The sequence below is a fragment of the Centruroides vittatus genome, unplaced genomic scaffold (assembly GCF_030686945.1).
Source record: "Centruroides vittatus isolate TY-2023 unplaced genomic scaffold, ASM3068694v2 scaffold_1015, whole genome shotgun sequence".
Taxonomy (NCBI): domain Eukaryota; kingdom Metazoa; phylum Arthropoda; class Arachnida; order Scorpiones; family Buthidae; genus Centruroides; species Centruroides vittatus.
In genome coordinates, this window is record NW_027122666.1 from 1,765,546 (window position 1) to 1,785,147 (window position 19,602).

The 19,602-nt window shown below is 31.1% G+C and overlaps 2 protein-coding genes across 3 annotated transcripts in view; one reads left to right on the plus strand and one right to left on the minus strand.

Annotated features, from left to right (window-relative positions):
* Positions 1–8,498: 8,498 nt before the first annotated feature.
* LOC136986275 (uncharacterized) lies at positions 8,499–9,110 on the minus strand. Its single transcript, XM_067283769.1, has one exon. The coding sequence runs from the start codon at positions 9,108–9,110 to the stop codon at positions 8,499–8,501; it is 612 nt and encodes a 203-aa protein (XP_067139870.1).
* An 839-nt stretch (positions 9,111–9,949) lies between these two features.
* The window catches only part of Asph (Aspartyl beta-hydroxylase), a 38,893-nt gene continuing 29,240 nt past the window's right edge, over positions 9,950–19,602 (plus strand). For both annotated transcript variants that reach the window (XM_067283721.1, XM_067283723.1), the window contains exon 1: positions 9,950–10,119. In XM_067283721.1, the coding sequence (XP_067139822.1) occupies positions 10,065–10,119 (55 nt within the window). In that variant the 5' untranslated portion in view covers positions 9,950–10,064. The remainder of the gene's footprint in view (positions 10,120–19,602) is intronic.

The following is a 19,602-nucleotide window of genomic DNA, read 5'->3' on the forward strand; positions in this document are numbered from 1 at the left end:
ATTAAATGACTGAAAAACGAAATAAATAAATATGTAATTTAATTATAAATTTAAACATTTTGATTTTATTCTATTCAAATAAGTATATCTCACTTTTTCTAGTGTAAAATCAAATAAGATGTTTTTTCTTCATTTTTAACTCTTTTCACCCTGAGGACAATAAGGTAGCCTTTTTAATTACACTTATTATTGATTCAGTGGCCAGGCCTGCAATAGGAAAGACCGAGTGACGAGAGACAGGGCCCGACATATCCAGGATCATCCACACATTAAAAAAATTCTGTGGTTGTTCGTCTGGATTCCATTCCGGGTTCCCCAGAGCAGAAGACCGGCGTCTTAACATTTAGTACTGTAACTTTTTATCCTTAATCTGTTTTATCTCCTAGATTCCTAGAATAAGAACGAAGCAAATGTGCTGGATCTTTAATGTGTAACCACTGTGGCTGTAGCCAAGCAAGCAGCAAACAGCTTTGAAAATTCAGAAAAAAAAACACTTTTGTTTTTTATATTTGAAATTTCTTGCAAAATATTAGAAGCTTTTATTTATTAGAAGCAATTATTTATTGTAACATTGACATAATTCCGAAATGCAATTTTAAATCATATTTGAGCTGCAATTTAAAAAATTTGTAGACCTATCAATTCCCACTGTCGTCCGTAGCCCGTCCGCCTATCTTTCCGTAATCTCGAAAACAGTGTTAAATAGATAAAAGGCGAGAGCAGATATGACAATCTTGGAAACGGTAGGTCAGGATTAACTATAAAAAAAAACTCCCAATAAAAAGCGGAAACTCGTGTTATATCAATTCAGAATTTTCCTCCTTAAAAACGTTAAATAAATCGCCAGCGCAACTTATTATTAAAAATAAGTATGATGTACTGTACAGAGATGCTCACAACTAACTTTAAATAAAAAGACTATATTTTAAATTAAACAAATTCAAAACAATGATTAAAAATTGCAGCCCGACATTGTTACAATTAAAAATTGCTCCTTTTCATTTATTTCCATTTAAAATATATGCTTTCCACTTTGGTTAGTATTATACTTGTCCATGTAAATCATACTTTTCCTTTAACAATAGAGATTTTTTTTACTGTTTCGGAAAGGATATAACTCCGTATAAACTCAAAGCATATGCTGAATAGGCTTTTTATCTGAAGACGTTTCAACGTTACTTCAAATTTTGTTTGAATAACGTTAAAAGTTTGTATTTATTTAGCTTATTTTAATCTTTCATTATTACTAACGTTTAATTTACAACAGTTGTGAATTTAACAGTCATCTATGCTAGATAACGACTGCTGTTAAAAATACTCAAACTGATCTAATATAACCTTTACTTATTAATTATAGCATCAGAAGTGTGTGGAAGCGTTAAGAGGAAGGTTATAATGTCGATGATTGAAGTGAAAAGCGAACTTATCTCATAGCATGAAAGCGGTGCTGGTGTGGCAGAATTTAGCAATTATAAAATATCATCTAGTCTTATGAAAACTTCTCTTAGAGACCATTCATTTATTTCAAAGGAGATGAACATTACACTATTTTGGTAACTTCTTAATTAACCGGTCGTCCGGTCGTCGAATAAAAAATGGTCAAACTTTGTAACATCATTTCATATACCTCAACCGAAACTATGAATTATTAAAATTAATCTTATATTTTAAAAATTGTTCTTAAAAGTATACATTGTAATAAGTTATGAGCAAGTATTAAAATTCTTCTGTACGCATTTATTCAATTTTGTTTACTTAAATTTTAGTATCATACGCAGAATATATTTATAAACGAGAAACTCTAAATATCCGTATTATACAAATGTATGCCTACTTTCACACCATCCTGTATATTTAAAAGATTTAAAGAATATAATTTCGGACTTGAGTCTGAACCGATCTAAAATAACACTTAATTATCCGATTTTGTCAGATAAAGAGCGAACCTATTGTTAAAATGCTACCACTTTTAACATTTAAACGTTGTTTTTCTTTTTACTGTTACGTATTTCTACATGAAATTGTAAATGAAACAGAATATTAAATAGTATCACACTCACCTAAACCTCGTGTAATACATTAAGAATTCCATCTGGACATTAAACTTTTTATAGGACATATCGATATATTACTGATTTTCTTCTTCTATTAGTACAGTATATTTTATATTAATTTTAGTTTGTGTCTATTTTTACCTATATAAAGCGATAGAGTCAACACATTTAATGCTGTGTCTTTTTGTGTGATTTTTAAGAAAGTGACAAAACCGCTTTACAAACCCGCATGAAAATGCTTGTAAAATTTCTGTCGGGTGTATTTAATCTGCGGAAAACAGTGGCGTAGCGTAGTGGGGGCGGCAGGGGCGGCCCGCCCCGGGCGGCACTTTTAGGGGGCGGCAAAATTTCACAATAAATGATAATAATATCTTGTAAAAATTTGAACCTGTACAATACACAATTGATATTGTGATTGTTTTTGCTGAAAAGTTCTTTAGAATTAGTGTATATTTTCGTTTTTTAAATTGGGATACCTAAATAAGGGGGCGGCGAAATTTTCTTCCGCCCCGGGCGGCTGACACCCAGGCTACGCCACTGATGGAAAACATTATCTTTAGAACTTCGATAAAATTCTCACACATTAAGCCACAAAGCCACGTCGAGGTGATACCCATTTTGTGGCAATTTTTTGTTTTCCAGAAATTAATCCCGATTGCTCGACAGATAACAATCGGGGAATAAAACTGGATATTCGTTGCTATTTGATTAATTCGGTAACCTAAAATCGATGACAAAACACTCAATTTTTAAGTCAAATATTTCTATTAAGTAAAAAGCATTTTCAATCCAGATTTGTCAATTCAAAATAAAAATAGCAACGAATAAAATAATTAAAAATATATTTTCAGGTTATAAATATTGTATATGAAAATACATAATTGAAAATATATATACTAAAAAATTATCATTATTTTGTAGCACATTTACATTAATGAACGGGTCGAATAATCCCCAGGAATTTTTTGGGGGTGGTCCGTTCGGATATGTCGGGCCCCGTCCCTCACCACCCGGTCGCCCCATTGTGGGCCTGGCCGAATCCATAATGGGCCTTTTAAAAGAGGCCCTCTTAGTGCCCACAGGGCGGAAAGAGTTTTAAAAAAAATGTTTTTACCAAATTTACAGTTTTAATCGTAAACGTAGGAAATAAGCATAAAGATTCGATGGGAAAAATATGTCGTGGATCATGATGTAATATAAATACACATTGTGACAAAAACCTAACAATGAATACAATTGATATTGTGCTAGGAAAAGCCACTCGGTGACAAGCCTGCCACTAGTTGCGACTTTTGCATCGCAGTTCGAGGTGAGCATGGTGACATGCATGTCCGTCGCTGATCAGTTCATCTTTTTCACCATTGTATTTCCCAGCAAACGTAACTTTGAAGCGCTCCTTGTCCTTCGCTATTTTCAGTCCGATAAATTTCGTTTTGTTATCTTGTATTGATAGCTTTCCGCTTTATTGGTCTTTCCATCTGAGTCGACTACACAATATTCCGTGTATCTTATATTGAGTAATGGGTCAAAATGGGCACCGGCGCATTTTTTTTTTTTTTGTCAAGCTATCTGTCATTGTTTTCTGCTTTTACCACGAAAGTACTGTACAATGCGCTAACTCTAGATGCTAAATATACTGTACTCAGATACTTTTTTGGAGGATGAAATTTGAGAAAATTGTAAATTTATAAATTTCTGCTGTCATCGGTCTGTTCTACTGTATTTATTCATTTATTTAAACTAAACGACACTATAACCATTGACCTTTCCCAAGTGTCAAAAAATACATATATAAAAGACAAACAATCAACAAAGAAAGAACAGCAAAAAAAAAATTACACAAAACTAAACACAATTCAATTTTTTTCTGTAAGTTCTCAAATCTTTATAATCTTCTTTTAAAGCATTTCAGTTATATATGAATTGGTAGATCGGTGCGTTTCTGCCAAAACAGTGCTTAACTTTTGGTAGAATCAAATTATTTTTCCATCGATAATTGTAGTTACAGGACCTAAAGAATTTTTTTTAACAAATCACTTAAATTAGATTCTTTCTGTACCTTTATTAATTTAAAGCTGTCTAAGAGAACTTGTTTTTTATATAAAACTTTTAGTTTGTCGATATTAGTCTGGTTATAATAAGAGGTAACAGGTATTATAAAAGGTATTATAAGGTAACTTGTATAACGTTCTAATAAAGTTGTTTTGTATGACTTGCAACCTATTCAATACAAAAGAAGAAGCTGTACTGTACCCCATACGGAAATACCATATCGAAGTTTAGGCTCCATACAAGCATGTTATAAACGCGAAACAGTCTCAAAATTTATATAACTCATTGTAGTTCTTTGGCATTGCTTTATGTATAACTTCATTGATCCAAACAACCCTATACAATAATTAAGTTTTGTTTGATTTGATGAAATAAAGCTAAATGGATTTGTATGGCAATACAAGCCATGAATGAACAAAAACAATCAAAACATTGTTTGCATTTCTTTAAGTGAAAAACTGAGTTTGAAAGTAATTGGTCGAAAAGATTGAACACTAGTCATGAACAGGGTTGGTTCTGGTAAATATGCAGTGCATGCATGTATACAGGTGGCCAAATTCTTAGAGCAGCTGATAGTGCACTTTAAAAAATAAAATTCACATATAATTTAATGTAGTGGTTGGTGTGAAATAGATTGATGTTTACATGATGACTGATATAGCTGTGCATTTTATGAATATAAATAACCAAGCTTCATTTACATTAATGTTTTATAATTAAATTTAAGAAATGAACTTATGTATACTTATGCAACTCGTTGTGAATGGTTGGATTAAATAACATAGGCACATGGTTTTATGTTTTTGCTTAATTTTCATTGTGAATGGGCCTTCATTCCCATACCATTAATCTTAAGGCAATACTTATACCATTGTTTTAATTGTTGACAGAACCAACAGGAAATTTATATAAAGCACGGCTTTGGAGTCGGAATCATGGAGTTTTGATCAGAGTTGTCAAAAATCTGCCGATTCCAACTCCTTTTTACTTTCCGAACTTGTTATGTATAGGCTATAAAACAAAAAAGTATTGGAGTTGTGTCAAATTTGACCCTCTGAGCTTTTTGCAAATCTACATGTTCAGAGACTTCCTGAACCCAAAAAAATGTCAAATAAAAGGAAAAAGTCGTGTGTGAGAGTACATGTTGGCATCTAATTTGTTTATTTTCTTTATTTTCTGTTCTGAGATATTGAACAATATCTTAGTTTAAGAAAACGAAGTTTGGCACAGTAGCTCGTGTATAAAGGGTGATTAATGCTATTAAATTTTCGTTCTTAATTAGGTAGACAGGATCTGACCCACTGGAGATATGACACAGGAAGAGTCATGTGTCATATCTCCCATGGGTCAGACTTAAAAAATATTTTACTTGTTATTAGCATTCACAATTTTATAAAACTCTTCTCTACCCTCAAAATTAAACTTGAGTTCTAATATGAGCACAGACAGAAAAGGAAATATTACAAAATTTAAACATGATTTTTACAATGCACTGGAAAAAGTAAATCGCACTGACTGTTCTTAAAATTTGGATGTTAAAACGGCAAAACTACACTATCCAGACACTATCCAACATACAGCATTGCCACTAATCCAAGTTTCAGTAAAGCTGGTTTATTTTTCCATTCTTAAAATTTTTAAATCTGATTTAAGAGCTTCGATGAATGCTGACTTAATAGAAGTGATTCTTTTTTAAAAAGTATTTCAGTTTATAACAGATGAAAAATAATAAATTAGTCAACATGGCAAAATAAGCAACCTTTTTTTTTACCAGTCAAAACGTTATTTTTCTTATTCTTGAGTGTTTAATGTATGTGCATACTTATATTACCTAACTAGCGAATTAGTCTGGTAAAGTAACGATAGCGAAAATTAAAATTATTCGATTATAGCTGATCTTACCAGTTTTCACCGGGTGCAAGAATTAGGTTTACCCTCTTTCGAAACTAATCGCAAAATTTTTAGATGGTCTAAAATTATGTTCGATTTCCGCAAGAACGCAAAAAAACTGCATCTAAAATAGTACAGTAGAATCTGAGTTCAGGGTAATCCTTAACCCTCTCTCTCCTTTGCGAAGAGGAGGAATTTCGAAAAATCTTTTCTTGGTGTACATTCTCATGAAATACCCTAACTGTGTACCAAATTTCAACTTTCAACTCCTAACCGTTTGGGCTCTGCGCTTATTATTATCATTATAATTATTATTATTATCATCAACCCACCTCGATTATATCATAACTAGCAGATAGATTCGGCGTTGCTCGGGCAAAAAGTAACGATAGTGAAGATTAAGATTATTACGTTATAGTCAATCTTATCCGTTTTCACAGAATGCAAGAATTCGCATTTTTCACCGGATGCTCGCCCTCTGGTGTTTAAAAACAAAACTATTCTATCTGGGTCGTTTGATTAATTCTTGTGTATTATCAGCAGTAAATATGAATAACAATAGAAAAAGCAAAGCTTTCTGTTGCGTTCCAAATTGCAATTTCAAAGATTTACGGGAGCCTAATATAAGTTTTCGTCTATTCTCACACGAAAAACAGATGATTATTCGGAAATCGGTCGGTTATATTTATGAGCTTCTCCGAATTGTGAAAGAGTGAATTAGACTTAAGAATTGGCAGTTTCCCGATTGTCCAACTTTACACGAACAAGTTATGCTGTCAATTTTAAAAGATATTTTCTTAAAGTTAAAATGCCAGTTATTTTGTGTGGGACACAGGGTCGGATTTAAGCATTTCGAAGCCCTAAGCTGAATGTAAGTCCCCTTACCAACCCTTCACAATTTTAGAAGTCAATTATAAAAAGAAAAAAATTAAATCAGACTATCTCTCTGATTCAATACGGTTATTGGAAGAAAAAGATGTGAGGTTTCACTAGTCTTCTGTTTTATAACTGAATTTAATTAAATTCTTATACCCATTCCTTTAAAAATCTTTTTTAAAATTGGTTTTATCATTTTTTTTAAAAAAAAGACCTTACGCTAATTCTTAGAAAAAAAATTAACGAAATACTTTACTTTTTATTTTGTATAGTATGTTTTGTTGGTTTGTAAAAAAATGTTTATTACAAAATTCGACTTTAATTTTTTGTTTTTCTTGTACAAATGTTTGAGGCTCCTTGAAAGTCGAAGCCTAAGCAAAAATTTACATAGCTTTTTACTTGTAAATCTAACCCTGATAGGCAATGTCAAAGCTGATGTTTTTAACACAAAGGGCACAAATATGCATAAAACAATCTCGCTCACTTACTTCGATACCACATAATGACGTATCCCGCTAGCAATAATTGTTCTGCTACTATAAAATTTCTCGATAAACAGCTACAAGCAGCATATATCATTATATCGGGCAGTAATATATGATTAATTTTACATTACTAGTTACAAGCGACCCAGATAAAGTAGTCATTTTGTAAAAATTCAGCGCCCTCTATAGTTCATGAAAAACGCGAATTGGATCCCCTGTTTCCAGACTAATTAGAGAATTTTTAGATGGGTCTAAAAATATGTTCAATTTCCCGCAAAAACGAAAAAACTGCATCTGCGTCTGTAAATCTTGCACGTCGCTTTCTCTTAACACTTCTATTGTTGTCACTTCCATTCTTAACACTTTCAGTGTTACTTAACACTTCCATTGTTGAAGCCTTAATCCTGTCCCTCTCTCCCGGGGGGAATTTCGAAAAAATCTCTTCTTAGTGTACGTTCTCGTGACGATCCTAACTGTGTACAAAAAATTTCAACTTTCAACTCCTAACCGTTTGGGATCTGCGCTGATTATTATCAACCCGTCTCGATTATATATATAGATTCTTCATTACAAAACTCAATTATTCCTACTTTTACAGTGTATTTGCTCATACTTGGATGTGGGATTACCACATGGTATGCAAAGAAAAGACATATCCTTTTTTCGATATCATATGGAGGACATGTTTTCGCCACTGACTTAAAAAAATGAAATAATGAAATTAACAATTTGTGTAAATGAAAAAAATATAATTTATTTTTGGAGTTTTCCCAGCTATTGCATTGATTATTTAGGAAATATTGTGTTAAAATACAATACATCCATTTACAAAATTGTTAATCAGGCCTATCTTAGATTCAAGGTCTATTTATTCAATGCACTACATCAAATTGTACGAATGTAGTATTAAATATTACTAGCGACGTACGTCTGGCGTTGCTCGGGTTTTTGAGGAGGTGTGGAATTGAGAGACGACGGTTAAAGCAATAGTCCTAGTAATTAAAATGTTCGTTTAGTGACCTGATTATTTATAAAAATGAAACCACAATATAGATGTTTAAATATTAAATAACTTTTATTATAATATAATTTTGAATACTTTAGAAAAATCAATAAAAAGTTATAAATTTTAATAATATTATTATTTTTCTTTTGTGTGATCTTCCTTCTTTATTTTAGATACTTCATTTTCATTTCCCGAAGTTGATGGTCCTGGAATTTCTATCTTTCCTATATCTATAATAAACGCCTTGGTTTTTTTCGTCTCATTCTCTTTTGTCAGGTCTTCTAGGGTCCTTTTCTCTTCTTGGTCAGTTTTAGAGAGTGTATCTTTTATACGATTTACAAGAACTGGAAACTTCTGTATCTCTTCCGTGAAAGCAGTTTCGAATTCTTGCCAAGACTCTCTAATCCAAAAAGATATTTTTATCGGAAATGCTACCGTTTTGTCTCCGTTAACGTTGTAAAAATTAACATAAAGACACTCTATTTCATGATCATTGTGAACTTTCATCTCAAATCGATTTTCAATTGCGTCCACAAATCGCAAAGTGTACAGTTTTTGATTGCTGTTCCAGTCTTTGGGTAGTTCGTTAGCATCGATTTTTGTCAAGTTTTCTGACCAGTTGTCTCCAATGCCTACGCAATACATCCCTTTAGAAATGACGGCGTGATACAGTAAAATTACGAGAGAATCTGCTTTACTAGTCACTTGATCTTTTACTCTATCGTAAAATAATTTTAGATCCTCCATTTTCTTTGTATTGCGATTATTTTGATTATTGTTAGCTCAAAAATGATTTGTAGTTATTGTTAAAATCTAACTTTGCGGTATGATTAGATATCACGTAATAAATGCTCATAAATTTTGAATGTATCATTTTTTTGGAGAATTTTATTAACTGATCTTTTTTAAAAAATTCTTTCGCTTTATGGGTACTCAAGGCCTTTTAAGCAAGCCCGTTATCGAATGGCCGGATTGCAGAGCAGTTAAGGTTGACATATCCTGGGTTTCTTACATCTCATCTATCAGGCTGAGGCTGTTAATTGACTTTTTGTTACTTGTATTCAACACTCATAAATGCGACGTATTCAAGGTTTTCCATACGTATTGCGGGTTCTGTTAGGCCCACAATGTGTGTGGTCAGAGGACGAGAGACGGATCAACCCTGAAAAATGCCTAGTGTTTTTCGGGGGTGGTCCGTCGGATTCTGATTCGAATCTGGGTCCTCCAGCGGGGGTAGACTGGCGCTTTAACCATCTCGGCCATTCGCCCGTCATATGTTTTCAGATTTTTTCCATCAAGAAACAAACAAACAAATAACATAAATTTATCATAAGAAAACAAATATAAAATAAAGTATAATTTAATTTTAAATTTTAAATCTAAAGGTCAAGACCGATAATTAAAATTAAAGATTTTCAATGACGATCAAAAATTTAATCTTATTAGAAAGTAAATACGCGTATCACAAACTTTACATTTTAAAATTACTAAGAAATTTATTAATAATTTTAACAGTTATTTCAATATTAATAAATAAAAATATTTTAACATAACGTCAACTTTTAAAAATTTTATGTATGATAAAGTAAAGCATTTCCGGAACGCCTCTGATCGGATATATATGACCATGTGTTATCGTCTGCGGTGAAAAGATAGTTTTGTTATTAAACAAATTAAGAAATTTTTTAAGTTTTGGTCACAATGTCGGAAAGGGAGCCCAGGAAAAGGAAGAAGAGGCGAGAAGGCCAGAAAAAAGGTGAAAATATTGTTATCGTGTTTATATCATGCAATTCGTTAAGCCTAATGAACTGAATTCAAACCAAAAAAAAAGTCGGATTTTTTTTATTTTTAATTTGTAGTTTTGACGTCATGAGATGAGTTTGATAGTCTTGATTACCAAAAGTAGGTATCACGAGCTAATTTAGAAGGGAATGCTAATTGATTATCCTTTTTTAAAAATTAATAAGATTTTAATTTGGAAAAATAAAATACGTACATATTCAGAAAAAATTAACGTCGTGGAGGTAATTTCTACTGCAGTAAATGAATAATATTAGATAATATGTGTACAGGGGCAAAGCTATTGGAGGGTTTGAGTGGGGGAGACTTACCCTCTTAATGTTATGCCACCAAAAATGTAATGTATTTTTTCGGGATTAAAAGAAGCACAACAGTGTAAATGAGGGTGTGAGGGGATGGGAAGAATGGGAAAGGAGAGGTACAATTCAAGCTCTGAATGAGACAGTTGGGGCCTTGTTGGAGCTGTAGGTATCAACCCATTGATGCATTATCCTATGGACAAAAAGGTCAATTTCCTGGGGATCCAAACAAATCTTCTATAAGAAAACATTTTCCCCAAAAATTACCCCTGAAGAAAAATATCTGAAGTCAATCCCTAATTCAACTTTGCGGGGTTTGTGAAGTTGTAATGCGCCACTGTATCAACTGTAGGTATCATAGGTATAGTACATTGGCTGCATTCAGCAGACTCAACAGTTCCAGAGCTGTTGAGTATTTTTCTGCTGAATGCCCTCTACGGTAGTGCTGTTTTGAAACATTTTTGGTGTTTTGACATCACATTTGGTAGCATCTTTCGTTTACGCTACCTGTCGCTACCTGAAACTAATTAGTGATGGCTGCTTTTTGTTCTAACACATACATCACTCGTCATTCGACAGATGTAACTACATAACGGTTACCAATTAGAACACCTTTGCTTGGTTACAACTGTTGACTCTGATGAATGCAGTCGTTAACTGTATAAATATCAAGCAGCAAAATCGGTATTCACACCCCCAGCGATAAAATTCTAAATACAGATCTATCCATATACATGTTGTAAATACATACATCATTTATCTAAAAGTAACTTTTACTAATAATTGAAATAATACCATAATTATTTTTTTTAAATCAAAGCTTAAAAAATTTAGTTAATATTTTTTAATATTAAAATTGACAAACTAATAATTTAACATTAATTTTAAAAAATATTTTAAATCTGGAGTATTTGTAATTTGATTCCTTTTTTAATTTGAAATTTGATAGCAATTTTGTGAAGAAAAGAATTAAATTACTTTTAAGTTAATAAGATTTTATTCGTCAGTAATGTTTTATCAGGAATTTTATTAAATCTAAGTTCAAGCTGATAAAATCTCGTGTTTTTAGGCTCAGAATTTTTAATTTGATATTAAATTAAATTCATATCTTGTTAGTTTTGAAATATTTAAATTATTTAGTGACATCATTGCTGATACTAATTTATTACTTAATAACTTAATAAGCTTTTATTTAATATTTGGAAAATATTTTCATTATTTTGTTTATTGAAGTTAGAAGAATATTATTTTTGTATTTTTATTTTGAACTCTTCTTGTGAGCATTAAGAGAGCAAAATTTAAGTAAGATAATCAGGATTCGAGTCTGGATTCTTGTCAACTGTAATTAGGTTCATTATCTGTTTTGCTGGAGTTTTACCTAATTTTTTTTTGTAATTATTGAAAATTAAGTACATTCTAAATTGAATATCTTTCTTTTATTGGGTGTACTATAGATTACTCCCTATGGAATTTCAGGACTTTGATTATATATTTGAACTCAGGACCGAGACAAGTTCAACAGTATCCTATTTTTGGACCGGAGACGAAAAATAAAAAAAATTATCACACTTTTTAAGTTACCATACTTTTTTAATGCTGTCATGCAGACGGCACTGTAGTTGCTAGTATTGCCATCTTGCGGTAAAGTCTGCAAACCGTGACGTCAGACTACGGTCTTCTCCCGGAGCGTTAAACACGCGATACGAGAGCAGAGAGAGCAACACAACTTCCGATCATCGCGCGATCGCCATTTCGGTTAATGTTACTTATGGCAGCGAACATGGCGGCCCGACTGACCTCTCGTATGGGAGCCACCACACGCCGCCATGTGCTAAACTAGTTATTGATTCACGGTAGTTCTTGAACAAAGTAAAAAAAAGGGGGAAAATGTCTACTAAAGGCAATTTTAACGGCAAGCGACGGGACTCCCGATTGCGATAGCGAGGCCGACTTAGCGGAGAGTGACACGACTCCCTATCATCGCGCGATCGCTGGAAAAAAGTATGATAACTTTTTTATTTTTCGTCTCTGGTCCAAAAGTAGAGTATCATTGAACTCGTCTCGGTCCCCTGAGTTCAGATATATACCCAAACACACGAAATTCCATAGGGAGTAATCTATAGTATACCCGATTTATTTACTATTAATAATTAGAAAGAAATGATGCAGCACTTCTTTCTGAATTTCTTGTTTTGAATAGAATATTTGTGTCTAAAAATTTCTTTTTCTATCAGTAAGTATTGTTGTTGATTATCCTTTCAACATTGTTTTTATAGATATTTGTATTTTGCAAAAATTATATGAATTAAAAATTGATTGTCATTTTTTTTTTTTTTTCTTTAGATCAGTCTAGAATCTTTTGATAAATTTATATGCTAAATAAAAGAATGCTTTTGTAAATTGTATTTATAATAATTTTCTTGAATATGTATGATTGTGAATTACCAAAACTTGCAAAGTGATAGGCTGGGATGATGATGATGATGACAATAAAAAAAAAGGTAGCCAGAGACTGATGTTCAAAGTGTCCAGCAAATTTTTCCTTAGCTTATAATATAAGATCATTGCTTTGCACATTGAATGTCACATAATTTACATGCTATAATTTGTCCAAAACTGTCAATTGAATCTTATATATGTTGATTTGTTTGTTACAATGTTTGACATGTCCACCATAGTATTGATCCTTGAAGTAACAAGGCAACATTGGCTGCTAGTTTGTTCTAGTCTAGTTCTTGGACATTGCAATGTGTTTTCATTTTCTGTGATGATTGAAGATGTAGCATTTGGATTATCATCATCATTTTTAGCCATTTAATCTTGAAAGCATATGTAGATATTTATTTTATTTCTATAAACATGCTATGTATTATGATGTGTACTGTACATTCATCTGTAAAATAAAGTAAGTTATTTGTACCTTCCTTTATTTTTTCTGCCAAATATTGGCTTCTCAACTTGTTTTTGTTTTTTCTTCATATCTTCTACTTTGTATCTGTTGTTGGTGGTTTTAGTTGCATCAGCAATCCTTTTGTAAACTTTCAGTTTTTTATTTATATAGTCTTGATGTTGACTCTTTTTAAGCCTTTTCATATTTTGAAAATCAACAGTTTTTTTGAGCAAACATACTAAACTTGCTTTCTCTCTGCCATCTTGTTTTTAAACTCTCAAATCTTTTATCAGAGATAATTGTTATCTATTACTTTTTATAAAAAGATATTTTATAAAGGAATTTTGTAATTGTTTTTAATTTTATAAAGGAATAGACCATCTTTTATTTTATAAAAGATTGCTTATTACATTGTCAAATATTTTGTAAAATATCTTTTATGAAAGATCTTTGTCATGTATCTTTTATCATATAATATTCATCTTAGATGAAATTTGTTAAATAATAATAAAAATAAAATGATTTTCAGACTTTCTTGAATATAATATACATATGAGATGTAAATTAAAAAATGTTTGTACATCATAGAAAACTTTTTGAAGAATGTGAGAATATATGAAAAAAAATATAAAAATTAAAAAATTAATAAAAACATAAAGATATATTAAGAAATGCATAAATTGAAAATAAAAATCAATTTTTATTTTTGAATATTGAATATATTTATCTATATCTGCTGTTTAATGGATATTTGGATATTAAACACAGTTAGTGTTGCCACCCGTCCGGTTTTTAATAAATTGTCCAGGTTAACAATTAATTTTGTCCGGGATTTCATAGCAACCTGTCAAATTTTTGTTGTTTTGCTTCTCAGCTTTTTAAAGCTAAGTTATTTCATTTCTTAATTTAAGTTTCTTGTGCACAAGTCCCTAACTGGTTTAGAACTGGCATGCATGTTATTCTTTGCATGGTAAATTAACATTGTGCATGCGTCAGGGACTTCTGTTCGAACAAACCTGACCTACCATCCAGGTCAGCAATTTTGAAAAGGTGGCAACACTAAGCACAGTTGTGGCCCTATCTGCAGACTTCTGATTTACAAGTCACTAAACAGACAAACATTCTTTTAAAAATTTATAATTAAAATAATTTTTGATCCTAAATTTTACACTTAACATTCTGAAGAATATTGCTAGGAAACTGTTTTTAATATAACATGACAGTTTGATTCATGATGAGTCCAAGTTTCACACAAAAGCTTAAAGCCTAGGCTCTATGTAACCTGAAAAGTGATCATTCTAATACAATAGAGCGTTGTTTATCCAAAAGCCAATCAACCGAAACGTCTGTTAACTGAAAGCGTTCCAGTCGGACTGTGTCCTGCTGAATCGAATGTTTTTGATACCAGATTAACTTCCAAAATATAATTTTTTTGTTTTTATATTTTTCAATATATTTATTTTCTTTGTACAAAATAAAGAAATAATTTTTAATGATACGATAGCCATGATTATTATTATAAAAATTTTTCATACATAATCGATTATCCGAAAAATAAGTTATCCGAACAACCCCAGTCCCCAATTGATTCGGATAAACGATGCTCTACTGTATTATTAAAGTCCTAACCTGAAAATACAACTGCAACTAAATTATACAACTTCAGAATTTTACATTTTCAGTTTGGCAGAATTCAGAGTGAAACAAATTTTAAAATATTTAATTTATTCATTTCTTCTTGTTTTTCACTTGTAATATCATTAATGATGGTCTCTGAAAGTAATGTCAGCAAATTGTAAGTTGTCTCATTAATCTTATACACTATTTGAAAACATTGGAAGTAGAGCTGAAATAGAAGTTAAATTGAGACAGACTTACATATATAAACATCTTAAACCTGATGTTATTAATTAAAGCCGGAATATTGTAAATTATTTAATAATATATTAATTTATTATAATAATTAAATTTAATAAGATGTGGCACCTAACACCTATTCCTAATATCAAATTACAGGTATACTTCGAGTTATATATCTCGATTATACGTCGTTTGTCAAAAAAGTATATGGAAAAATAAAAATCAAGTTTAAGTCATTTTATTCGACTTTACATTCGTCCACCACAAATATTGAGGTTGTAATATCACTAGAAAAGCGTTAAAAGCACGTAAAATCATATTAAAATATATATATTTACAGTAAATGTTAATATAATCATCATAAATCCTAGAGAACGAAACATGAAAATATCTGTGTTTCTGTGTTGTCGTCTTATTTAGCGGTCTTTAAGTGCTCATTATTGGCATTTTCCATCGTAGTTTCGACTTACATCGTAACTACACAAGTAAATTCAGGGATACTATAGATTACTATCTATGGAATTTCAGGACTTTGAGTATATATCTGAACTGAGGGGACCGAGACGAGTTCAACGATACCCTACTTTTGGACCAGAGACGAAAAATAAAAAAGGTATCATACTTTTTTCGGCGATCGCGCGATGATAGGGAGTTGCATCGCTCTCTGCTAAGTCGGCCTCGCTATCGCAATCGGGAGTCCCGTCGCTTGCCGTTAAAATTGCCTTTAGTAGACGTTTCTCCTATATTTTTTTACTTTGTTCAAGAACTACCGTGAATCGATCACTAGTTTAGCACATGGCGGCGTGTGGTGGCTCCCATACGAGACGTCAGTCGGGCCGCCATGTTCACTGCCATAAGTAACATTAACCGAAATGGCGATCGCGCGATGATCGGAAGTTGTGTCGCTCTCTCTGCTCTCGTATTGCATGTTTAACCCTACTGGAGATGACCGTAGTCCGACATCATGGTTTGCAGACTTTACCGCAAGATGGCAGTACTAGCAACTATGGTGCTGTCTTCATGAGAACATTAAAAAAGTATGGTAAGTGAAAAAGTATGATAACTTTTTTATTTTTCGTCTCCGGTCCAAAAGTAGGGTATCGTTGAACTCGTCTCGGTCCCGTCAGTTCAGATATATACTCAAAAGTCTTGAAATTTCATAGATAGTAATCTATAGTACACCCGTAAATTCAACTTAAGTCATTTTTTGACTTACGTGGCCTCTCCTGGAACCAATTACCGACGTAAGGCGAGTTATACCTGTACTTAATAATTTAATTATTAATAGTAGCAGAAAAATAGCCCAATACATTACGGCAATCGTTTGGTTCTAAAGAAACAGAATTAATGATTTTTTTTCAGTTTCCATTGTAATTTTTTGTGGCAATATGATGCTCAGGGAAGGGTACAAATTATTTCAGGATCCAAAATTTTCCCAAAATTATTGCACACTAGCACACAAAATAAAACAGTAATTTATGAACTATCAATTATTATCATTATATAGTTTGGAAAATTCAAATTAAATCATGCAAATAATTAAATAGTCCTACTGTATAATTTCCGCTTAACACTAAAAAATTAAAATTACAATTTTTTAATTACAAAAACTACTTAGTTACTGTATGACTAATGAACAGACTTATTACATTCTCAGCTGGCATTAGTCATAAGTAACTAAGTAGTTTTTGTAATTAAATAATACAGGCAAGAAGCTTTTTAATATGAAATTTTTTAGTTTAAATAGTTAATTTAAATTAACATAATTTTTTTTTAATTTTTAAGTTAATTTAAAACAATGCTTTAATTTAAAGCACATGTAGTGGTTCTACTAATTTTACTTAATTTTTGTCACTGCGTGTGATAAAAACAAATGAGACGAGATCGTAACAAAACTTAGTTTATTGTCTTCCTCGTGTATATGGTACAAGTCTCAACGTCGTAGCTAACAAAAGAACAACTAACCACAATCTCACTGGTGAGTTTGAACTTGTTTCAGGAAGTGATTACTCATATCACCCGTTGTTTGTTGCTTGTTTATCACAACGGTTAAGATGCGAAGGGTGGCATTCACCACACATGTCATCATCATAGAATATCATATACAATTATAAGCTTGATGTAATACATTGGTTAATAGAAATAAAATTGAAGTTGTCACTGATGCATAAATGACCTATTTTTAGCATGGAGTGCTAATTAAAATTAATGAACTTTTTAGTGTCCAAAAATGTAAAATTTATGATGACAATTTTGCAATTTTTCTGAAATTATTTAAAAAATGTGCCAATTTTTTGCAAAAAGATCAATTTTTTTAGTGTCTTTGACTATTATTATAATTTTGAATATATTATCATGTTTTTATGATGATTTAAAATATATTTCAATGTTAATATTTTTTATTCTTATAATAAGTCAATGGAAAATATATAAAAAAATGAAGTATTGTTTATAAAGTGATGATGCAGTTTATTAACACTTTCCAGATAAGGGCAAGCCCTAGTGAATGCCTGTGTAGAATGGGGTTTTGGTTATTAAAAAAAATTATATAAAATATCATATATATATATATATATATATATATATGATATTTTGAGATTTGTTTCTTTGTTTATTTATTAATATGAAATAACTAACAGAATAATTATTAAAATGAAAAAAGTTCTAAAAATGTCTGACATAGTGGTGTTTACGTTGACAGAACTTAAATAGAATTCCTTTTCTATGGTTTCAGCATCAGAACTATGTATTTCTGATCTGAAATTATCATTTATTAAATGTAAAATTTCAATGACCAATAACTATGTGCAGCCATTTTATAAAACATCAAAACATTAAACAGTGCACACCACTTTTATTGGTGAAAATGATAATTTTCCCATTAAACATACTTTCTACATTGACTGTAGACAACCCTGTCTTCCAGCTCTATAGAATAACATGTAAAACTTTTAATTAGTAAGACTTGTCCTTCATCTTTCATAAGAAAATTGGCTGACAAGTGAGACTTATCTATAGATTGAAAAGTGTTAAGTTGCAAATTTTCTTTGTGGGGAAAATTTCATATCTGTTTGAATTAAAACAGATATGAAATTTTATTGATTAAATAGTGTCAAAACATTTTGATATAAGAACAGTTTACTTTTTTCTATTCCTTTTTAAGATTCTGTTTCAGTTTGAACTTTTATGAAAAATTGAAAATATTGTTCAGTAAGACTTATTCCTATTAGGCTACTGCTGCAAATGCATAACCATGTAAATAGTCGGTAATGTGACAAATGACAGAAATGATCAGAAACAAAGTAAACAACATTCCAATTTCAAGAGAATTCGTGGTTTCTCTGTGACAAATTTTTTCCAATGCCTGTAGGCTTAGCCGCGACACTACAACATTTTATTGTAATGTTTTTGCAGCCATTGCTATAATAATAATTTTTTGCTACAGATTTTCATGGGATACTTTAATTTGCCCCAAACCTTGTTTGTATGATTGGATATATTCTGTACCACTGGCCCGGCTTTAAGAATACACGTGTTTTATGAAATGAGTCTTTTAATTGATATGTTTTTATACCAGTTTTGAAACCCAGAAGAATTATGGAACAGCAATGTATGATAAATTGAGATAAAATGGTTGTCAAGTTAGTTAAAACTTAGTGAAGCAGAGTTAAGGTGATATGGAAAAGCATAAGAATCAATAAACAGGTTTAGTGGACCTTTTTTGTTCTTACTTACAATATTAAAAATGTGTTAAGTTGAATGAAAACTCAATAATATTTGTCATATGTAAGTGAAAAATCTTTGTATTGCATTGAAGTTTTCTACAAGTCATTAAGTATATGCTGATTGTTATCTTTTGGGATACACATGTCTTACAGTTCAAGCTTTTCAAATGTTAAGAAAATTGCATTATTCATTTTATCTTACAAAATAAATGAAAATTGAGTTTGATGATATAATTTTTATAATGTGGAATCATGGCTTTCATGGAAAAGTTAATGCTAACTTAAATTTTGCTTACATGATTTTACATCAAAACATAATTACAGATAAATATTAAGCAACTATTTTGAAACCTTTTGTGAGAGATTCATATTGGTTTATCTATCAGATTTCCTTCAATCATGCATATTTTACATTCAGACAAAGATAAGAAATACTGATAAAACTGACATTTTATTTAGTTAAGCTGATTAGAAATCATAAAAGTTATTATATTGAGTCTATTTCTGGATCTTTAAACAAGAGAATTAGGTAGCAAATATCAATATGATTATTTCCAAAACACATCTATATCACAATGGCCCTTGGATGCTAATACATCATTCTTTGAGACAATAGTTTTAATTATAGAATTGCTGCCTTATCTTCACTTATACTGGTCTTTAGA